The following is a 20,911-nucleotide window of genomic DNA, read 5'->3' as shown; positions in this document are numbered from 1 at the left end:
ATTTTCATAAAAAAAAATTTTTGATTGACAAGTCGTAAACAGTCAGCAATGCTTGGCATAAGCTTCTTAGTACTTTGAATATTAAACTATTATCGAACTGTCAGGTCGTCTGTACGCTTATATATTCTAAGTCTACGGTTCATATAGTTTTTTTTAATTAGAATGTGTTATTAATATTTACATATTGTTTTATGTATTCAAGGAGTATGTAAGTGTTATTCCGAGGAATATTGTGTTGTATCCCTATTTATATTTTCCAGTTAACGCACACTTATATGTAGTTTTAGGGTGTCTAGTCTTGGCTTATTATAAAAAATCAGGTCTTGGTACATGAAAATTGAGTGTTCGCGCATGCGCAGATGTCGATAATAAGTTTTTACTTGCGGCTTTTCGAGTTTTCGTTACGTGCTAGCACGCAAACCTGTATGAGTGTGATTTGATAAACTACTCAAGATCTGTGCCCGGGCCTGGTTTACGCTAATGAAAATGAAACATTTGTTTTATTAATGATAGAATTGAATGCAAAACGATCTTTTTTAACTGGTTTTAATAGAGGCAGCTTTTTGGTGTTATTATAACGTTTTGAACATATTTAAAATCTATATATTGCGCTTTACTTATTCGCTATTTATGTCGCTAATGGTTTTGGCCAAAGCTTGTGCACATCAGACATTTACTCATTTTTTTATCCCCAAAGGTTTATCTATGTCTGATATAGACTACCCGATACTTATTCATAAAAATCTGAAAGCGGAGCAGGACAGTCCATGAAAGAGTGGTTTTACCAATATCGCGTGCTCACTCACACTTAGGGATGGTTTTATGCACTAGGTTTGTGAATGTAAACTCAGCGTCGTCTCTGTAGACTAGCATAGCAAATAATTTCACTGCTTATATCATTGTGCATTTGTTCTGAATGGATTTTGCAAATTTCGGTCTTAGCAACTATATATCCACGTAATTTGATTAATATGACAACACCGTCATAGTAATATACAAAAAAATAAACAATACATTTTATCCAGTACAAATATAACATTTCTTTCTCGTTCCCAATTGCTACTACTGTGGTATGAACTATGAACGGAAGGCATTCAACGAAAAGTGAGAATCAGATACGAACTGGATATAATATATTGAGTATCGCTAGCAGTTTGTCGTAGCATGATATCGTTAATGGAAAAATATATATTTTTCCTCTGTTATTACATCTGTGCTTGAATATTTTAATTCGGTACAATTTATTCAAGATACTTGTTGGTCGGCCGAACTCATGAGGAAAATCAATTGAAAAACGGGATTGAATTATACAACACTAATTAAATATTTCTCACCAACAGGGTGAGAAATATTCGGTACAATTTATTCAAGATACTTGTTGGTCGGCCGAACTCATGAGGAAAATCAATTGAAAAACGGGATTGAATTATACAACACTAATTAAATATTACACACCAACAGGGTGAGAAATATTTGTTGGGAGACTAGTAAAACATGATATTTTAAAAGTTGTTTTCGTTACAAATTTTTATTTATTTTATAATTGGTTTTTTTCCCCGATGTTCGTTTCGTTGCTTAATTTTGCATTTTTGTCGACTGTGAATTTGTTTTTTTTTTATTTTTAGTTCTTACTGCCTTTCCTGAGGTTAGATGGAAGTAAAAAAGTAAGTGGAATGAGTTTCTTGAGCTTTTTCCAGCTTTGAACTTTAAAATCCTAATTCGCGTGGCTCCTATTTTTTTTAATGGGCGATGCTTTGTGACGGTAGTGATAGAATTACGCATGCGTTTTACTTTTGAAATACTTTTCGAAAGGCAGTATTTTGTTGTTTAAAAGATGGGTTTTATTGAATTATTTTGAGAATTTGCTTGCATGTTATGTAAGGTGGCGTTTTAAATCATAATCATTAACTGTTTTCATAAAATCACGCAATCAATGTATTCCCAGCCTTTAGATATCAAATAAATAATATAAGTAATAATCTTCACGCGCAGCCTGTTTAGAATTGGGGCTTGAATATTTTGTTGTTTTCTGCGATCAGCAAGCTGTTAGAATGACGTCATTGAGCCATACTTAATTGTTATTGCATATACATTACAAAACACAAACATTGTTCTTAAAATTCAATAATGCTCTCCATAGTCCTTCTTTAATTATATCTTTATCTTTGAATTCATTGTGAGCAACGCCTCTTGTTAGTATATATGCAGAATGCACCTAAAGCCCAACAGCACGGCATAGAGGTGCTAAATGCGTCTTCCTCCGATGAATAGATCCACGCTAAACGCCCGACCGACCTGGTTAATCGGCAACGTCAAACTCTGCTTCAATTAATTCGACCAGTGATCCATCTTTCCACGAGGCATCCTCCATTAAATAAAGGTTTCACTCGTTATGATATCACTGCTGCTGTGTGGTCGGCCGCCGATTGGCTCTCGAGAATTTTCTATGAAATAATTAATGCTTGTAAGAATTACATTGGTCGCCGTAGCGGGTTAAGTACAAACAACACAATCTCTACTTCCCGGGAATAATGTTCACGGAAGAAGAATGGAAGGAGAATCTATCTTGTCACTTGTAGTGCCAGAAGCGTGGTTAACTCAAATAATTGGGACTTACTATACGCGATTGCAAAATGTTCCGTTGATTATACTGCGCAGTACGTGCTTGCGCGTGCGCATTTTAACCATGGTATGGTATGGCATGGTATAGGGGCTCCTGTTTCCGCAATTAAACCACTAGCATGGGTCCATTTTACGTGCAGTAATGGCCAGTTACTCCAACCATCCCAGCTCCTTTCAGAAGTTCAGAATATTCCTGGGGTGTTCACAGACTTCTTGGAGCGACCTCATATCGGTTAAGGTTTTTGCCCGTTGGTTGGCCACCCCCTCACATTCCAGGATTACGTGAGCAACCGTTTCGTCTTCGGTCAGACAGCCTCTGCACTTAGGACTGTCCGTTACGCCGATTGTGAAAAGGTTGTTGTTTAGTGATATGTGACCCGTTAGGGTGCCCACCATTATACGGATGTCATGTCTGTTGAAGCTGATAAGTCTACGTGTCAGTTTGGGCGATAGTGCATGTATCACCTTCGACTGTCTACAGCTTGAGACATTCATCCATCGGGTGTTGTGTAAGTCGTTGGTGAGAGAGCGTATCCATGAGCGCATTTGGCTGAAGGGCATTGGCAGAAGTGGCAAAGGACCAGTCACTATATTTGCCGATGCCCGCCTTGCAAGCTCATCCGCTGCATCATTACCCAACGAACCACTATGTCCCTTGATCCATTGCAGAGTTACCTGGTTATAAGAGGCCACTTGCTCCAGGGTTTGGTGACGTTCGTGTATTAGTGCTGAGTTGTGTGTGGTACCCTTCAGCGCTGTTAGTACCGCCATACTGTCAGAAAGAAATCTAATGCTGTGGCCATGTACCATTTTAACCATGACTATGGCTGCTGCGTTTCCATGCAAGCACTGCGTCAACTGCCGTCTCGTCTTCTATGAGATGTTCCCGTAGGGCAATCCTACACGCAACCATAAATGGCAACTGCATACCTACACCCTCTCTGAATAATACAGATACCCCGGCATTAAATTATGCTTAATTTTATACCCGGAGTCTGTGGAATGACATTGCTGTTTGTGCCGTCTCATGGTGATTGACTGTTCAAGTTGTTTAGTCTCCTGATGTTGCCATTAGTCCATGCCGAATTCCTCGCGGAAGGCAAGGTTTTTACCCACTCTTAGGTACTACTGGTACATGAAAGTTTGGGTTACATTCTTGAAGCAGCGACCCAGGTCAGCTATTTTATACCGGTTTCTGTGTAGTTATAAACCATTATGAGTCTTCTTTGCACATGATGCGGGCAATACGCGCAAGCATTTTTGTGTTTCAGCCTGATCACACGTAACATCCTATGGCTAAAAGTGGACGAGCGATAATTTGAAGTCTGCTTTTGGGTTTCTCAAGATCCTGCATTGTAATAGTTCGGGTATCACTTACCATCGGGTGAATAGTTTTTGCTGGTCTCCTCACTATTTTTTCCATAAAAAAGGGCTTTCAAGGTCTGATCTTGTTGTTATCGTAATACTTTTCGGGACTTTACCAAATTGAGGTTCCTTATCGCCTTTTGCGATACATACTACTCGGCGGTCAAAATATTTCTGTTTGCGCAAACCATTTATATTACATTATCTTCATTGGAGAGGGCAATTATTCTTAAAAGACGGTCCGGTACCGAAATGCCCTGGCTCCTTAATAATATAAATGTATATAGCCTGTAATTGGGTCTGCATCCTTCTTTTTTAATTTGAATGTCAATTCTGGTCGTAACTAAGATGTTAAACCTGTTGGCAAACCTAATAAATGAATAAATAAATAAATTTAATTCAGTTTTCTGAAACACACTTGGAATATTGGTTTCATAGGTAAAGGATACTTTTCACCTCACGGTACTAACTCATTTTTCCCCGTTACGTGAAAAAAGATACTGTAGTACCGAATTGTTTGATTTCAGAGTTCAGATTCATCTGGCACGAGCAGCATGGACCCTCAATTGGAGCGGCAGGTGGAGACGATCCGCAACCTGGTGGACTCGTACATGCGCATCGTCACCAAGACGACGCGTGATCTGGTCCCCAAGACAATCATGATGATGATCATCAACAATGCCAAAGATTTTATCAACGGAGAACTGTTAGCTCATTTGTATGCGTCGGGTGATCAGGTTAGGAAATTGAAACACAGAATAAATATTAGTACTAACCATTGACGTACAATAAACCTCTAGACTCACAATCACGCTTAAATATTGTCCGAAGCAAAACTCTGCCGACGGGTTTATTTGGCAGTGTTTTCGTTCAGTTGTGTTTTGACCGCGCTTTGAATACAACGCCACGCAATTACAAAATGTTTAGTGAAAAACTATCCAAATAACAGCATATCCAAACATAAAAAGGATGGAGTGTCGGTAAGTGCTTCTTCAAATTAACAAAATTGTGTAACAAACTTGTCAAAAAAAATATTCTTGCCTCGTGTTCGCGTCCGTCTCCCGAGTGACGTGTGTTAATACTTCTAATGAGTGTATACAATAAATACACTTTGAACATTACTGTTACGAATTAAGGTGTTGATTTGAATGAATGTTTTAATGTTATCTGTATAAGTTAATGTCAACACCGCTCGGACATTTTTGACGACCTGTTACTAGGCGATTGGGAGTCAGTTGTTTATAGTACGCCAGTACGTACGATATATATTTTGCACAACATAAAAAATACTAATTGTATATAAATCGGAAAATTATGATTACCGACGATAGGAAATTCCTTCGTTGGATATATTTTTATTGCGGCTATGATTTCTACAGTCAAAAATGGCACTATAAGGCATATTTTTATTTTTTTAAAAGATAATTATGCTTCACTTGACATTAAATGACTGGTCTCACTTGAGCCTCGAGTAGGTACATTTATACAAATACAATTGCGGCAGGGTAACGCCTGCATGCCACTTCCACTATATTTTTATGTTCCGTGTTTTTATCGCTAAAAATTCAGATATGTTTGACTCCAAAGTTTTTTTTTGGAAAGCAACTTCAAAAGTTTTTATTGGATATTTCAAATTATATATAAATATTTTATTCGGTTCAAAATTTTCTTCAACTCCTTTGTTTGTTGCACTGTATTGTTTGCGTCGGAATATTTTCATTGAGTTATGTTGTAATTGACTCTAAGAAACCAATTTTTGTAGATGTTGAGGTATGACCGCGTCTTAACATTTAATTTTGTTTCGGCAGTCGCAAATGATGGAAGAGTCGCCAGAGGAGGCGCAGAAGCGGGAAGAAATGTTGCGGATGTACCACGCGTGCAAGGAGGCGCTGCGCATCATCGGCGACGTGTCCATGGCGACCGTCAGCACGCCGGTGCCGCCGCCCGTCAAGAACGACTGGCTCGAGAGCCGGCTGGACGCCAACCCGCGTCTGTCGCCGCCCTCGCCCGGCGGCCCTCGTCGCCAGGCGCCCCCGCAGCAGAGTACGTCCCGGTATCTTATATTAACGACTGGCTCGAGAGCCGGCTGGACGCCAACCCGCGTCTGTCGCCGCCCTCGCCCGGCGGCCCTCGTCGCCAGGCGCCCCCGCAGCAGAGTACGTCCCGGTATCTTATATTAACGACTGGCTCGAGAGCCGGCTGGACGCCAACCCGCGTCTGTCGCCGCCCTCGCCCGGCGGCCCTCGTCGCCAGGCGCCCCCGCAGCAGAGTACGTCCCGGTATCTTATATTAACGACTGGCTCGAGAGCCGGCTGGACGCCAACCCGCGTCTGTCGCCGCCCTCGCCCGGCGGCCCTCGTCGCCAGGCGCCCCCGCAGCAGAGTACGTCCCGGTATCTTATATTAACGACTGGCTCGAGAGCCGGCTGGACGCCAACCCGCGTCTGTCGCCGCCCTCGCCCGGCGGCCCTCGTCGCCAGGCGCCCCCGCAGCAGAGTACGTCCCGGTATCTTATATTAACGACTGGCTCGAGAGCCGGCTGGACGCCAACCCGCGTCTGTCGCCGCCCTCGCCCGGCGGCCCTCGTCGCCAGGCGCCCCCGCAGCAGAGTACGTCCCGGTATCTTATATTAACGACTGGCTCGAGAGCCGGCTGGACGCCAACCCGCGTCTGTCGCCGCCCTCGCCCGGCGGCCCTCGTCGCCAGGCGCCCCCGCAGCAGAGTACGTCCCGGTATCTTATATTAACGACTGGCTCGAGAGCCGGCTGGACGCCAACCCGCGTCTGTCGCCGCCCTCGCCCGGCGGCCCTCGTCGCCAGGCGCCCCCGCAGCAGAGTACGTCCCGGTATCTTATATTAACGACTGGCTCGAGAGCCGGCTGGACGCCAACCCGCGTCTGTCGCCGCCCTCGCCCGGCGGCCCTCGTCGCCAGGCGCCCCCGCAGCAGAGTACGTCCCGGTATCTTATATTAACGACTGGCTCGAGAGCCGGCTGGACGCCAACCCGCGTCTGTCGCCGCCCTCGCCCGGCGGCCCTCGTCGCCAGGCGCCCCCGCAGCAGAGTACGTCCCGGTATCTTATATTAACGACTGGCTCGAGAGCCGGCTGGACGCCAACCCGCGTCTGTCGCCGCCCTCGCCCGGCGGCCCTCGTCGCCAGGCGCCCCCGCAGCAGAGTACGTCCCGGTATCTTATATTAACGACTGGCTCGAGAGCCGGCTGGACGCCAACCCGCGTCTGTCGCCGCCCTCGCCCGGCGGCCCTCGTCGCCAGGCGCCCCCGCAGCAGAGTACGTCCCGGTATCTTATATTAACGACTGGCTCGAGAGCCGGCTGGACGCCAACCCGCGTCTGTCGCCGCCCTCGCCCGGCGGCCCTCGTCGCCAGGCGCCCCCGCAGCAGAGTACGTCCCGGTATCTTATATTAACGACTGGCTCGAGAGCCGGCTGGACGCCAACCCGCGTCTGTCGCCGCCCTCGCCCGGCGGCCCTCGTCGCCAGGCGCCCCCGCAGCAGAGTACGTCCCGGTATCTTATATTAACGACTGGCTCGAGAGCCGGCTGGACGCCAACCCGCGTCTGTCGCCGCCCTCGCCCGGCGGCCCTCGTCGCCAGGCGCCCCCGCAGCAGAGTACGTCCCGGTATCTTATATTAACGACTGGCTCGAGAGCCGGCTGGACGCCAACCCGCGTCTGTCGCCGCCCTCGCCCGGCGGCCCTCGTCGCCAGGCGCCCCCGCAGCAGAGTACGTCCCGGTATCTTATATTAACGACTGGCTCGAGAGCCGGCTGGACGCCAACCCGCGTCTGTCGCCGCCCTCGCCCGGCGGCCCTCGTCGCCAGGCGCCCCCGCAGCAGAGTACGTCCCGGTATCTTATATTAACGACTGGCTCGAGAGCCGGCTGGACGCCAACCCGCGTCTGTCGCCGCCCTCGCCCGGCGGCCCTCGTCGCCAGGCGCCCCCGCAGCAGAGTACGTCCCGGTATCTTATATTAACGACTGGCTCGAGAGCCGGCTGGACGCCAACCCGCGTCTGTCGCCGCCCTCGCCCGGCGGCCCTCGTCGCCAGGCGCCCCCGCAGCAGAGTACGTCCCGGTATCTTATATTAACGACTGGCTCGAGAGCCGGCTGGACGCCAACCCGCGTCTGTCGCCGCCCTCGCCCGGCGGCCCTCGTCGCCAGGCGCCCCCGCAGCAGAGTACGTCCCGGTATCTTATATTAACGACTGGCTCGAGAGCCGGCTGGACGCCAACCCGCGTCTGTCGCCGCCCTCGCCCGGCGGCCCTCGTCGCCAGGCGCCCCCGCAGCAGAGTACGTCCCGGTATCTTATATTAACGACTGGCTCGAGAGCCGGCTGGACGCCAACCCGCGTCTGTCGCCGCCCTCGCCCGGCGGCCCTCGTCGCCAGGCGCCCCCGCAGCAGAGTACGTCCCGGTATCTTATATTAACGACTGGCTCGAGAGCCGGCTGGACGCCAACCCGCGCTTGTCAACGTCAATAGTCAATACAGTTCAGGTATTTGGGACACCGAGCAATGAATAAAATCATACTCCGCAGACAAAAACAACTAGACTTGGATCGCCTACCGGCTATTCCCAATTTTCTGTTTATCTCTTACTTGAGATATAAATCGTAACTATCGTTGACTTTTCTGTCCCGATAAACTTATCGACGGGAACTCACCTTATCCGGACACGCTGGCCGTCAGTGGGACGACGGATAGCTCACCAGCGATAGAGGTTAGGATGGAAATCGCAAATCACGCGTCCCAATATAAGGCGGTGAGAATGAGTCATCGGGTGTATTTTATATAGTAATTTATCTCTATCTGTAGATAGGATATTGGGAACGGCCGTCAAACTATACACAGTTTACATGTTGATGTAGTCATGAGGCCCGGTTTACATCGACAACACTCGACTGTAACTCTGTGTTCCAGGTGCCCTGGGCCAGCGAGGCGCCCCGCCCCCGCCGGCCGGCGCCGGCCGCCCCGCCCCGCCGCTGCCCTCGCGACCCGGCCCCGGCCCCGCGCCCGCCGCCCGCCCCGCGCCCGGCGCCCTGCCCGCGCCGCTCATACCCACGTGAGTGACATGGACACACACAACACACACACACCGGCCGCCCCGCCCCGCCGCTGCCCTCGCGACCCGGCCCCGGCCCCGCGCCCGCCGCCCGCCCCGCGCCCGGCGCCCCGCCCGCGCCGCTCATACCCACGTGAGTGACATGGACACACACAACACACACACACCGGCCGCCCCGCCCCGCCGCTGCCCTCGCGACCCGGCCCCGGCCCCGCGCCCGCCGCCCGCCCCGCGCCCGGCGCCCCGCCCCCGCCGCTCATACCCACGTGAGTGACATGGACACACACAACACACACACACCGGCCCCCCCGCCCCGCCGCTGCCCTCGCGACCCGGCCCCGGCCCCGCGCCCTGCCCGCGCCGCTCATACCCACGTGAGTGACATGGACACACACAACACACACACACCGGCCGCCCCGCCCCGCCGCTGCCCTCGCGACCCGGCCCCGGCCCCGCGCCCTGCCCGCGCCGCTCATACCCACGTGAGTGACATGGACACACACAACACACACACACCGGCCGCCCCGCCCCGCCGCTGCCCTCGCGACCCGGCCCCGGCCCCGCGCCCTGCCCGCGCCGCTCATACCCACGTGAGTGACATGGACACACACAACACACACACACCGGCCGCCCCGCCCCGCCGCTGCCCTCGCGACCCGGCCCCGGCCCCGCGCCCTGCCCGCGCCGCTCATACCCACGTGAGTGACATGGACACACACAACACACACACACCGGCCGCCCCGCCCCGCCGCTGCCCTCGCGACCCGGCCCCGGCCCCGCGCCCGCCGCCCGCCCCGCGCCCGGCGCCCCGCCCGCGCCGCTCATACCAACGTGAGTGACATGGACACACACAACACACACACACCGGCCGCCCCGCCCCGCCGCTGCCCTCGCGACCCGGCCCCGGCCCCGCGCCCGCCGCCCGCCCCGCGCCCGGCGCCCCGCCCGCGCCGCTCATACCCACGTGAGTGACATGGACACACACAACACACACACACCGGCCGCCCCGCCCCGCCGCTGCCCTCGCGACCCGGCCCCGGCCCCGCGCCCTGCCCGCGCCGCTCATACCCACGTGAGTGACATGGACACACACAACACACACACACCGGCGACCCCGCCCCGCCGCTGCCCTCGCGACCCGGCCCCGGCCCCGCGCCCTGCCCGCGCCGCTCATACCCACGTGAGTGACATGGACACACACAACACACACACACCGGCGACCCCGCCCCGCCGCTGCCCTCGCGACCCGGCCCCGGCCCCGCGCCCTGCCCGCGCCGCTCATACCCACGTGAGTGACATGGACACACACAACACACACACACCGGCGACCCCGCCCCGCCGCTGCCCTCGCGACCCGGCCCCGGCCCCGCGCCCTGCCCGCGCCGCTCATACCCACGTGAGTGACATGGACACACACAACACACACACACCGGCGACCCCGCCCCGCCGCTGCCCTCGCGACCCGGCCCCGGCCCCGCGCCCTGCCCGCGCCGCTCATACCCACGTGAGTGACATGGACACACACAACACACACACACCGGCGACCCCGCCCCGCCGCTGCCCTCGCGACCCGGCCCCGGCCCCGCGCCCTGCCCGCGCCGCTCATACCCACGTGAGTGACATGGACACACACAACACACACACACCGGCGACCCCGCCCCGCCGCTGCCCTCGCGACCCGGCCCCGGCCCCGCGCCCTGCCCGCGCCGCTCATACCCACGTGAGTGACATGGACACACACAACACACACACACCGGCGACCCCGCCCCGCCGCTGCCCTCGCGACCCGGCCCCGGCCCCGCGCCCTGCCCGCGCCGCTCATACCCACGTGAGTGACATGGACACACACAACACACACACACCGGCCGCCCAGCCCCGCCGCTGCCCTTAGAATGTCCATGTTTGTAAGAAACTCACATTACAAACTTTTCTAGGAAAAACAGAAAAACGGACAAAGACGAGTTAATGTCGCGTCGATATATAAACGATACAAATTATCGCTCTCCATACATCGTTACTACTCAGTAGCATGTTAATAGTACAAGGTAGCAGTTTAATACCAATTCAATTAAAGAGTCAACTCCTTAATTGTACGGCTAAAAACGTTCAATGCTGTAGCGACGCCTACAATCAGACAACTTCATGCGCGACCGTCCCACGGGGTGACAGACGGTGTCAGAGACGGGGTTTTAAAGGTGTCAGCGGGTAGCGTAAACCCCTTACCCGCTGACATCTGTTGTTACCCCGTCTGTCACCGCGTGGGACGATCGCCCACTAAGTTATGCCACAAAAATATTCTATAAAATATATACTGCTATTTACATAAATTAAAGTGGTAAATTTCTTTCAAAAAAAAATAAAAAAAACACTAATTTAGTAGAATCGTGTTGTAGCATGAGTACACATAAACACGTGTATCTGAGTTCGTGTAAGTGACTTGGTTAAATCGAGTACCGGTACGCAATACAGCGAACCGGTACTTCCTAAGCGTCGCGGTAGGAAGGGGACGCCTTCTAGCCCGGAAGGAGGCTCACTATAAAAAAGATAATTGTAACAATGTCATAATATTTTTGTCCGTTTATCTGTTGGCAGTATATTTGCCGTCTTATTCATAATAACGCCATTCGTTGAATAAACCTATATAAACTACGATAATTGTCTCAAGTTAAGATGAAGTTTGACAGAGTTACAAAATACTTTATAGATAGAATAGTTTTATTGAGTGAATGTCGGTATTATAGAAGATCCAACACTAAACATTGCCAAGAAATGAATTCCAGTGAAAGTATATTTAATTGTTTTGTGAAAAACGCTACGAAATAGCTTTTATGCTTGATGGACACAATGAACAAATTACACTTACACATAATTTTCTTGTTCATAATAATTGCTATGATATTTGGTGGTGGGTTAAGTCTTGCAGAGTAGATAACACATAGAAACAAAAATTGTTATTTTTAAAGTGATCTCTCACTTCTGGAGTCAATTATAAAAATTAAATTTGTAAACAAAAATTTATGAACACAACTTGAGAGTTAAATAAGATATATACCAAAATTTACGACCTATGCGTTGGGCTAAGTTGGAAAGAGCGCTCGGACGGAACCCGAGACTTCGTGGGTTCAAGTCCTACATCATTCATAAATTTTGGTTGCTAATTTAATTTGTACATAAAAACAAATAATATTAACTTAAACCTATCGGAGTGATTAATAAACTTTAAAACCAGGTTTCCTCATCAACCTGGTCTTTTCTTATGTTATTGACTCTTGATACTTTATGGGGTTGGTTTAAACGTGCAATAAACTGCTTTTATGCTTTGCTTACTTCGGGTTATGTAACAGCCATAAAAAAAACATTATAAGTGGGTTCGTATTTGTACTAATGTGTGTAGTGGGATTTTTTGGTGACTAACAGAATTGAGGCAACGTAGATTGTATGTTGTGTTCGCAGACGGCGCTAACCTTGCGGATACGAACTGTGCAGCTAAGGTACTAGCTCCTGCCTACTTGTTAACTTAATACATTTGATTTGACCGACCCGAATCCTATACAGGATGTCCCACGGCTGTGCCACATGGAGGGTTATATCCCCAACTGAAATATTGGAAACTAAACATTTTACTGAAAGAAAACCTTATTTTAATTTAAAAAAACATTAACCATCCATAACCGGCAAGTGCCCCCGCGTCGCGGTATGTCATTGATTGGCGCGAATTTGGCGAACGCGCGCAGCGGCCTGTCAATGCGAATTATTTGACGTGTATTAAAATAGATTGCTTATAATTAGGATGATATGAGAGAATGTATAAAAAAGCTATTGAATCAAGCTATAAGACCATGCAAAATAAACTATCTTATAAACAAAATAAAGGTCAGAACTTTGTCAGGGCGAAGTGTGCCGTTCGGCACTTAAAACTACACTACAGGCACTTGTATATGAAAGATCTAGTGTCGAAGGGCATTTCCCGATTTTGGAAGGCGTTCATAGATTTTTAAATAACTGCCTGGATTTACTGGGAATCGAATATAATAATTTCAGTTGTATATCCTTACGACAATGTCAGCTTTTCATTTTTGTGAACAAATACTTACATCAAATATTATAATTTATGGTCTTCCTTTTATGTCTTATGCTATGTTATGTAGCAAAAAAATAAACCTTACGATGAAGCCTTTCGATCCGTATGATAAGGCTACAGGGTATTTTTCCTCGTGTAGCGGGTTCGATTCCCGGTTCAATCAGGTAATTATTTAAAAATCTATGAATGTAGTTTAAATTGTTTTTTTTTTTAATTCAATTAAAGTCTTCTTGCAGTTAAATGCTATGTCTGCAATATTAAAATTACTTCCCCCCCCATGTGGCATAGCCGTGGGACACTCTGTATAACATAAACGTATATTTTTTTAATTTGCATACGCGACCAAGGTTTAAATAAAGAGAATTCCATAGAATATATTTTCTCGTCGATGTTAAATGCGTCTATAATTATTATGATATGAATAATGCTATTATTAAGTTGTTATTGGAATATTTTGTGTGTATCTAAATGAATTATGTTATATTTAATTGTCAATCAACAATTGTAATAAGTTAACAGTATTCTAACAAAGATAATATATTATATATAATTATACATATGTTACATATTATTATTATTAGAAATACTAAATGTGAAAACTTATGAAATGTCTGAAACAATATTGCTTCCAAAGATTATTCAATACTATATTATATTAGTATGTTTTGTAGGAGGTTGTAGTAAACACTTCTTAAATCTCACGTGGACAGCTAAATAACTAATGATTATTGTTTGAATATTCTTTCAGTGTATATTTTTGAATAGATAATTGCTTTAAAGATGGCGGATGTTATATATCCATCTCACTCGCACGTTGCTAGAGAAGAATAGTGTGCGAATGAGATGCGTGTAAGCACCGCAACCTATAATTTGTTTCAATAATGCAGTGTTAATATTATAGTGGACAGCAGAGTTTTGGTTGTGTTTTCGAGCTATGAAACTATCCAGAGTGTGATTTATAAGCAATATTTCGATATTAGGTGTCTCTATACAGTTTAAAAGTTTCCAATGCTAACTATATAATAATACATTGTACATTGACGTACTATAAACAGCTAGACTCCCAATTGCCTATTAAAAGTTCGTCAAAATGTCCGAGCGGCGTAGTATATACGTATACATTAACTTATACAGATAACATTAAATTAACACCTTATTTCGCGGCACTAATGTTCAAAGTCTATTGTATACGCCCATAAGAAACTCATTGATTATGGTGCGAAAGAAACGGACGCGAACACGACGCAAGAACAATTTTGTTTTAGTAATTATTGAAATGTAAGTATTTAGCAAAATTATGAAAATCGTCGAGTTAGTTACATAATTTTGTTAATTTAAAGAGCGCGTTTATCAAAAATACGGTATATGGACAGTTTTTCACTGAACACTTTGTCATTGCGTGGCGCTGTATCCAAAGCGCGGACGAAGCACAACTGAGCGAAAACTCTGTCTTTTTAGACAGAGCGACTTATAAGACGCGTAAGCAGACTTTTGCTGCAGACAATGAGCTGATTGTGAGTCTAGTTGTTTATTGTACTTCAACGACAATATAGTAGGTACAATTTTATTTAATAAACTATTTTGTATTATTATGTCGTATACAGAGCACTGCATGTAATAACTAACTAGTGTGTGGTCTTCACAAAATTTATTTCTATTTTTTTTCTTACACTGCTAATAAAGCATAATGTAATTGTAATGTTATCACAGTTGCCCTGTAAGAATTTCGCTTACTTGGCTTTTTTGTGTTTAATTATGGCCGTTACATAACCTGAATTACTTACAGAGAAGCTGTGAAAGTTTATATTTTTTTTTCTTAAATGTACTCCCATCGACTTTATAACCTGTAGACGCTTAATAAAGAGTGCACACCTTCCGGTAACATATTACCTGACCAATTACGATGCGCTCCCGCTTACGTCAGTTGTATTACTGAATTGTTTGCATTGTGAATATATACCTATATATTTAATACCTATTGAGAGTCTACTGGGTTGTAGGGTCGTTGATCAATACCCTAGTTTCTAAGTGTATCAAGTCAGAAATAGGTTCTTATGTGGACCTGTCCCCGTACAAAGAATTATTTATAACGAGAGTCAGCTTAAGCCCTCCCTTTTCTTTCTGTATAGAAAAACAAAGCGTGCTAGAGAGAATACATAGATTATTTCAAAAAAACTTTTTGTTGGTTATTCAACTATTGTTAATTGGCACGGAAATATCTTATTTTAAACACTTTAATATTGAAACAGCAATTTGTCATTTATTCATACATGAATTTCGTAAGATTTTAGACTTGCTACACTTTGGAACATATGGATCGACTTCACTTTGGTTATTTGCAATATTTAATAATTATTAAAATGTCAATTATTGGTTGATAATGTCATTGATTAAGGCAAATACCCGAACTTGTTATGGCTGACCTATCGAACACAATAAACAACTTCGTAATGCTTGGCTCTCGTGGCACACCATGGTGCGGCAAGTATAGCCAAAACTACTTGCGCGACCGTCCTATGGGGTGACAGACGTTGGCGGAAACTGGGTACTAAAGATGTCAGCGGGTAGTGGGTGGTGGTGCGGGGAAGAGTTACGTGTGAGACTGTAGTTAGTGGCCCGGCCCACTACCGTCTGTCGCACCGGGGGACGGTTGCGCACGAAGTTGTCGGATGGACAGTAATAGGACAGGAACCAGTTACTCCAACTTTAAATTACTTCCTGTCCCCTACTCTGTCATTTAATTCTGTAGTGCCAAAGGTAAGATAGAGTCATAACGTTTTAAATTTGGAATAACTTCGAGTTTATTAATAATATCCCCCGTGTGTATTTCAGCTTACGTATTCCACCATCAATTCTGAAAAGCGTTGTTTAGGGTCTGTAAATATAAATCTTCTCTCCATTTGAAGTTACCTGCTTTCTCTGTACAGTTACATAGTTGCGCATTGCAACACTTTTAAATTGACATATTAAATATTGATATGGGTACTCTTTTTGCAAATAGCCACCTAAATTACCATATTATAATCTGTCAAAGATACGTCAGTGAAAAAAGTATCAAATGTATTTTCCACTTGTGAACGTGTATAGACGTCCCGGGAGCGCGGCGGTCGCCGGAGCCTTCAACCAGCTCCCGCCTCAGACGCGGCAACACATCAACCAGGCCGTGGGACAGGCCGTCACCAACGCAGCTATGAACGAACTCAGCTCCGCCTTCGCGAGATTCAAGTAAACACTGCTTATCTGTGTTCGGACTGTTGTGGTCAACGGACATATGTTGTCTTAGATCATTTATACGTCTAGATAGACTATTACAGCTGTGAAATCGTCGACAAAAGTTGAGTTAAGAGTTAACCTCTATTTTGAGCAATGCACGCACCGTAACACAGTGTCATACAAAGCGCGAGTGTAAGACGTGACGCGTCACACACACGACAGCCTGGCCTGTTTTTATCGTTTGTCTAACAGCAAGAGACTATCTATACATATAAATTATATAAGGCACCTTGTATTGATTGATTACCGAAGTGAGACTAGTGGAAACTGACTCACTGCGTTCAAAAAATTAATATACACATTTAGAGCTTGCCTTTAAAATATGTTCTAGGATTTTAATTTAACCCTCAATGTGGCAAACACACTGGCATAACGATTGCTGTGAAATAAAATAAAGCTAATAATACAGCGTGTCGTTACAATGGCGACAGTAAATAAACACACGGATAGAGCTACTTAATCGTAATCAAAAAAAATACAAAATTCAACATAATAAATAAAATTTCCCTAATATTATTTCGGAACACCTGTAAGTAATAGATAAACTAGTAGCCGCGCTCTAGCGTTGGCACTGACAACAACTTGGTACCTACTTGTGCGACCACTTAAGGGGTGATTAAAATTTTATAAAAACATTATTTGTTTGTGCGATGGTTTAAAATTTTCAATTATTTACTTAAATTTTAAGATTTTTTTTTATGATTAAGATTAAGTAGCTTTAGCCGTGTATTTATTTAATAGCACCAAGTTATACAGCGTGTATACTCCAGTGTATCAGAACGAACGCTGAGTTTATGAATGCTGTGTATTCTAACGTTCGCAAACTATTAACCCATTTCTGGTAACATATGGTCAAATGTCAAAGAAAAGAATGAAGAATTTATAATTAACTAAATTCTCTTTTTTGATTGACAGTTTTAAGTACTAATGTCATACAGTCGCTGCCTGTGCTGTATAATGAAAGGTGTGTGTGCGTTCAAATAGAAAAACTAACCGAAATATCCTTACAGTATCTTAAATTATTTGCTGACTTACCGCATGTCAGCGTTTATTGTATGGCTACAGAATTAGAAGAGAAATATTATTTTTGAAGCGAAAACATCCTCAGCATCGGTGCGATTTGAAAGTCGATGAAACGAAAAAGCGACAGCAATAAGAGACAGTCACATAAATTCATAAGATTTAACGTGGGAGAAAAAATGAGGAAACATTATACAGTGTTTTGGAACCAGGCGATCATAGTTGAAGAAGAGATTGTCTTGTGTATAACACGAGTATACATGTTCTGACTGACGTCATGAGCACTACGTATTACTACATAGACACCAGGAGAATATAAATATGGTAGCGGTGATAGTAATGTCTTTCATAGCGGTTGAAATCATGTGTCATCTTAGCAACATGTACCGGGACTTCATATGCAGTTTAGAGGTTCATGAACAATGCAAGTTTCACTTCGGACATGTGTAATTTGTACGCACGCAACGTACATTTTTTTTACACGTTACGTATATTCGATGCTTCATAAGATCCACAACGCTCTTGTGATTCCTCTGGTGTTACAACAGAGTATGGGCCGCGGTGATCACCTACCATCCCGTTTATTATATTATGTTCGTTTCTATTACTCTTCCATATAAATAAGAAGTCGAAATATTGTTGAGGGAATATTTGTAAGCATTTCAATAATTCTTTATTTATGACTACAATATAGTAAAACATTTAAGTAATATAAACAAATAACTAAAACAAGCGTGTGAGATGCACAATGAAACATCATTGTACCGTTGGTTTAAATGTTAGTGCGGGCAGCGAGTGTTTGACATTAGAATATTAAAAGCATATCTTGTCAGATAATTTAAAATGTCAACCAATAATTAATAGTGTTAATAGAAATGGGCTAAAGCGTTGTATATATAATCTATTGAATATTTTTCTATACCGAGATATACCTGTGTTAAGTAATATGTTAATTAACCCGCGTAATGTAGAACGAAATGAAACATAACCGACTAATTGCTGTTAATTACAATTAAATATTCAATAACTGATGGGTTTGTAATTGCAATAATGGTAACAAATATTGATTTGATAATGTTAAATGTACGCACAGATGCGTAGAAATGTACGCTGGTATGTAACAGTCTATTAATAAAATGGGTTATATATCGAAGTTTTAGTTGTAGGCATAGAAAATGGACTGAGAGTTCCGCTTATATAGGAAAAAAGTTATAACACTAGCATTGACAATCGTCAGAGTCTCCGTGGACGACGGGATTATGAAATAGAAGGCGGACGCACGGAACTGTCGGCGTTTGCGCTTAAATTACAAAATAATCGTGCAGTGCCTTGATGTATTTACATTTATTTTATTTTAAAGGATTTTTTTTAAAAACTAACTATTTATTTCATAACCTAATTAGAACTAGAATCTAGTGCCAAGTATTCTCCTTAAATATTTGTCGCACTGTCATACCTACTCATTACATGCAATAAAACTTCTTTAATCTAAACATGATGACTAGCTTATATAAGGCACGACGGCCAACCGTGGTAATACTACCAACTGTTAGTTGGCACTGCTGTGGTGCCAGCGAACTTACACGAATTAAATTATACTTAATTTAACTAAATATCTGAATATTTTACGCTACTAGCTCACCCGGCAAATGTTGTATCGCCATATAAATTAGTACAAAAATATGCAATTAAAATGTTTGGGGTATCAAAATTAAATGTTAGCCGATTCTCAGACCTACTACTAATGTCTAATACAAATCGGTTCAGCCACTTCGGAGGAGTTTGGTAACAAAGTAATATTATATTTATTTCTAATCATAGTGATAATTATTATACCAAATAACATTTACTAAACAACAGTAATGAATAACAGTAGTTAAATAAATGTAATTATTAATTTGGATATCTTATGGCTCCATAACGTTGCTTGGAAGCTTATATTGCTGACAATCTTTTTACAAGTAAATTGAGTTTAGGTTAGGCCGCACAACAGTTTTTTATTTTTCTCGTCTCGTGTATACGCAGCGTTAACTCAGTCCATTCTGTGTTTATATCGAAATATTCACAACGTTATTGCATGGGTCGAAGTTAATGGAATATTCTGTTAAAAAAAATCCACTCTTTTATCAAGTTTTATAACCTTACCAGTGCAGTCATTGTTTTACGTGTTTGGAGCCTTTTTTTATATGTTTGCTTTATTCGTTTGTGGCTTTCTCGAGCAATGTTATAAGTACTAATTATCATTTATTTGAATGGACCAATATTATTTATAACTCTAATATAATTATGTATTATATTGTATTAATAATAAATACTTATTTTAATTGTTTGTGATAACTTGCAATGTTACCGTAGCGTTATTTAAATAGTTTAACATGTCCTTAACAAAATTATTTTACTACACTAATGTTTGACACGCACGAAAAATCTAAGTGTTTCATCCCAAGCACACTGTAACAATACTTATGCAATAACAATAATTGTACAATACACCGGTGAGTACAATTGACTTAGTTTACTTAATAAATGAGAGTTGCTGCTACAATACAATTATCATTGCACTTAGACACGATGACGCCTCACATCACTTTTGGCGGGAAGAGATGCGATTGGTTAATAATTTTGATCGCGTAACGTACGCCACGCCCATATACCCCGCAAAAATTTACTGACGCGAATTCTACAGTAATAGTTTGTATTGTCGGTTTATTCTTTTGAAATGATATTTTATGGTATGGAACTAGAGGCATAGTAGCATGTTTGACATTAGTGTAGTAATTTGCGTCGCTCAATTAATAATCAACGAAGATCACACACTCGTGGCTGCTGTTTGCAGTTTGTTCTTGTCAGGTTATAACAAGTGTTAAATGAAGCAACTTTAGTGAATATCTCGATTCGGTAAACTAAATATAATTAGGTATATCCTTTTTGTTACGATTAATTAAAAAGAAAAGGAAAAAAAATCAAAATGAGGGTAGAAATGTTTTAAATTATAGATTTAAATGCCTAGAAAGTTGTACGTTGTTGAACATTCCAGAATAATTATTAGTGGTCTATTATTTGACAGTATTATGATATGCGATTTGCGCGCTCCCAGTGCTTAAGAGTAATGTATCGAATGTTAATACGGATAACGTACATATAATATGATAAATTTATTTTGTATAATTGTAAAGGTTCAGTGGCGTAAGGTTTATATATATTAGGTGTACATTTTTGTAGTTTGTTTTAGCGAGGTTCGTCGGCGTCTCGGTTTCTTAGCATCCGGCAACACGAGCATATCAAAATGTTTTATAAATGTTTTAGGTAAAATGTTTAAACGTACTCGACATTGGCGATCGATTTAATTAAATAAGGGACTATTAAAGTTATACCGGTAGCTCAGTGCTTCAAAATATAGAGTCGCCATTTATACAGAGAGAGCGTTCAGATAATCTACAGTTACGTAATAATTATTATGACTGAAAAACGAATTCA

General features: G+C 44.3%; 1 protein-coding gene across 1 annotated transcript in view; it reads left to right on the top strand.

The window, feature by feature from the left end:
- LOC126965659 (dynamin) overlaps window positions 1–16,204 on the top strand; it is a 52,784-nt gene extending 36,580 nt beyond the window's left edge. Inside the window, exons 13-17 of the mRNA XM_050809365.1 lie at window positions 1,626–1,664; window positions 4,515–4,724; window positions 5,796–6,030; window positions 8,919–9,060; window positions 12,514–16,204. Of these exons, the coding sequence (XP_050665322.1) occupies window positions 1,626–1,664; window positions 4,515–4,724; window positions 5,796–6,030; window positions 8,919–9,060; window positions 12,514–12,523 (636 nt within the window). The 3' untranslated portion in view covers window positions 12,524–16,204. The remainder of the gene's footprint in view (window positions 1–1,625; window positions 1,665–4,514; window positions 4,725–5,795; window positions 6,031–8,918; window positions 9,061–12,513) is intronic.
- The last annotated feature ends 4,707 nt before the right edge of the window (window positions 16,205–20,911 follow it).

The sequence above is a fragment of the Leptidea sinapis genome, chromosome 8 (genome assembly GCF_905404315.1).
Source record: "Leptidea sinapis chromosome 8, ilLepSina1.1, whole genome shotgun sequence".
NCBI lineage: Eukaryota > Metazoa > Arthropoda > Insecta > Lepidoptera > Pieridae > Leptidea > Leptidea sinapis.
This window is presented reverse-complemented; position numbering and strand designations above follow the sequence as displayed.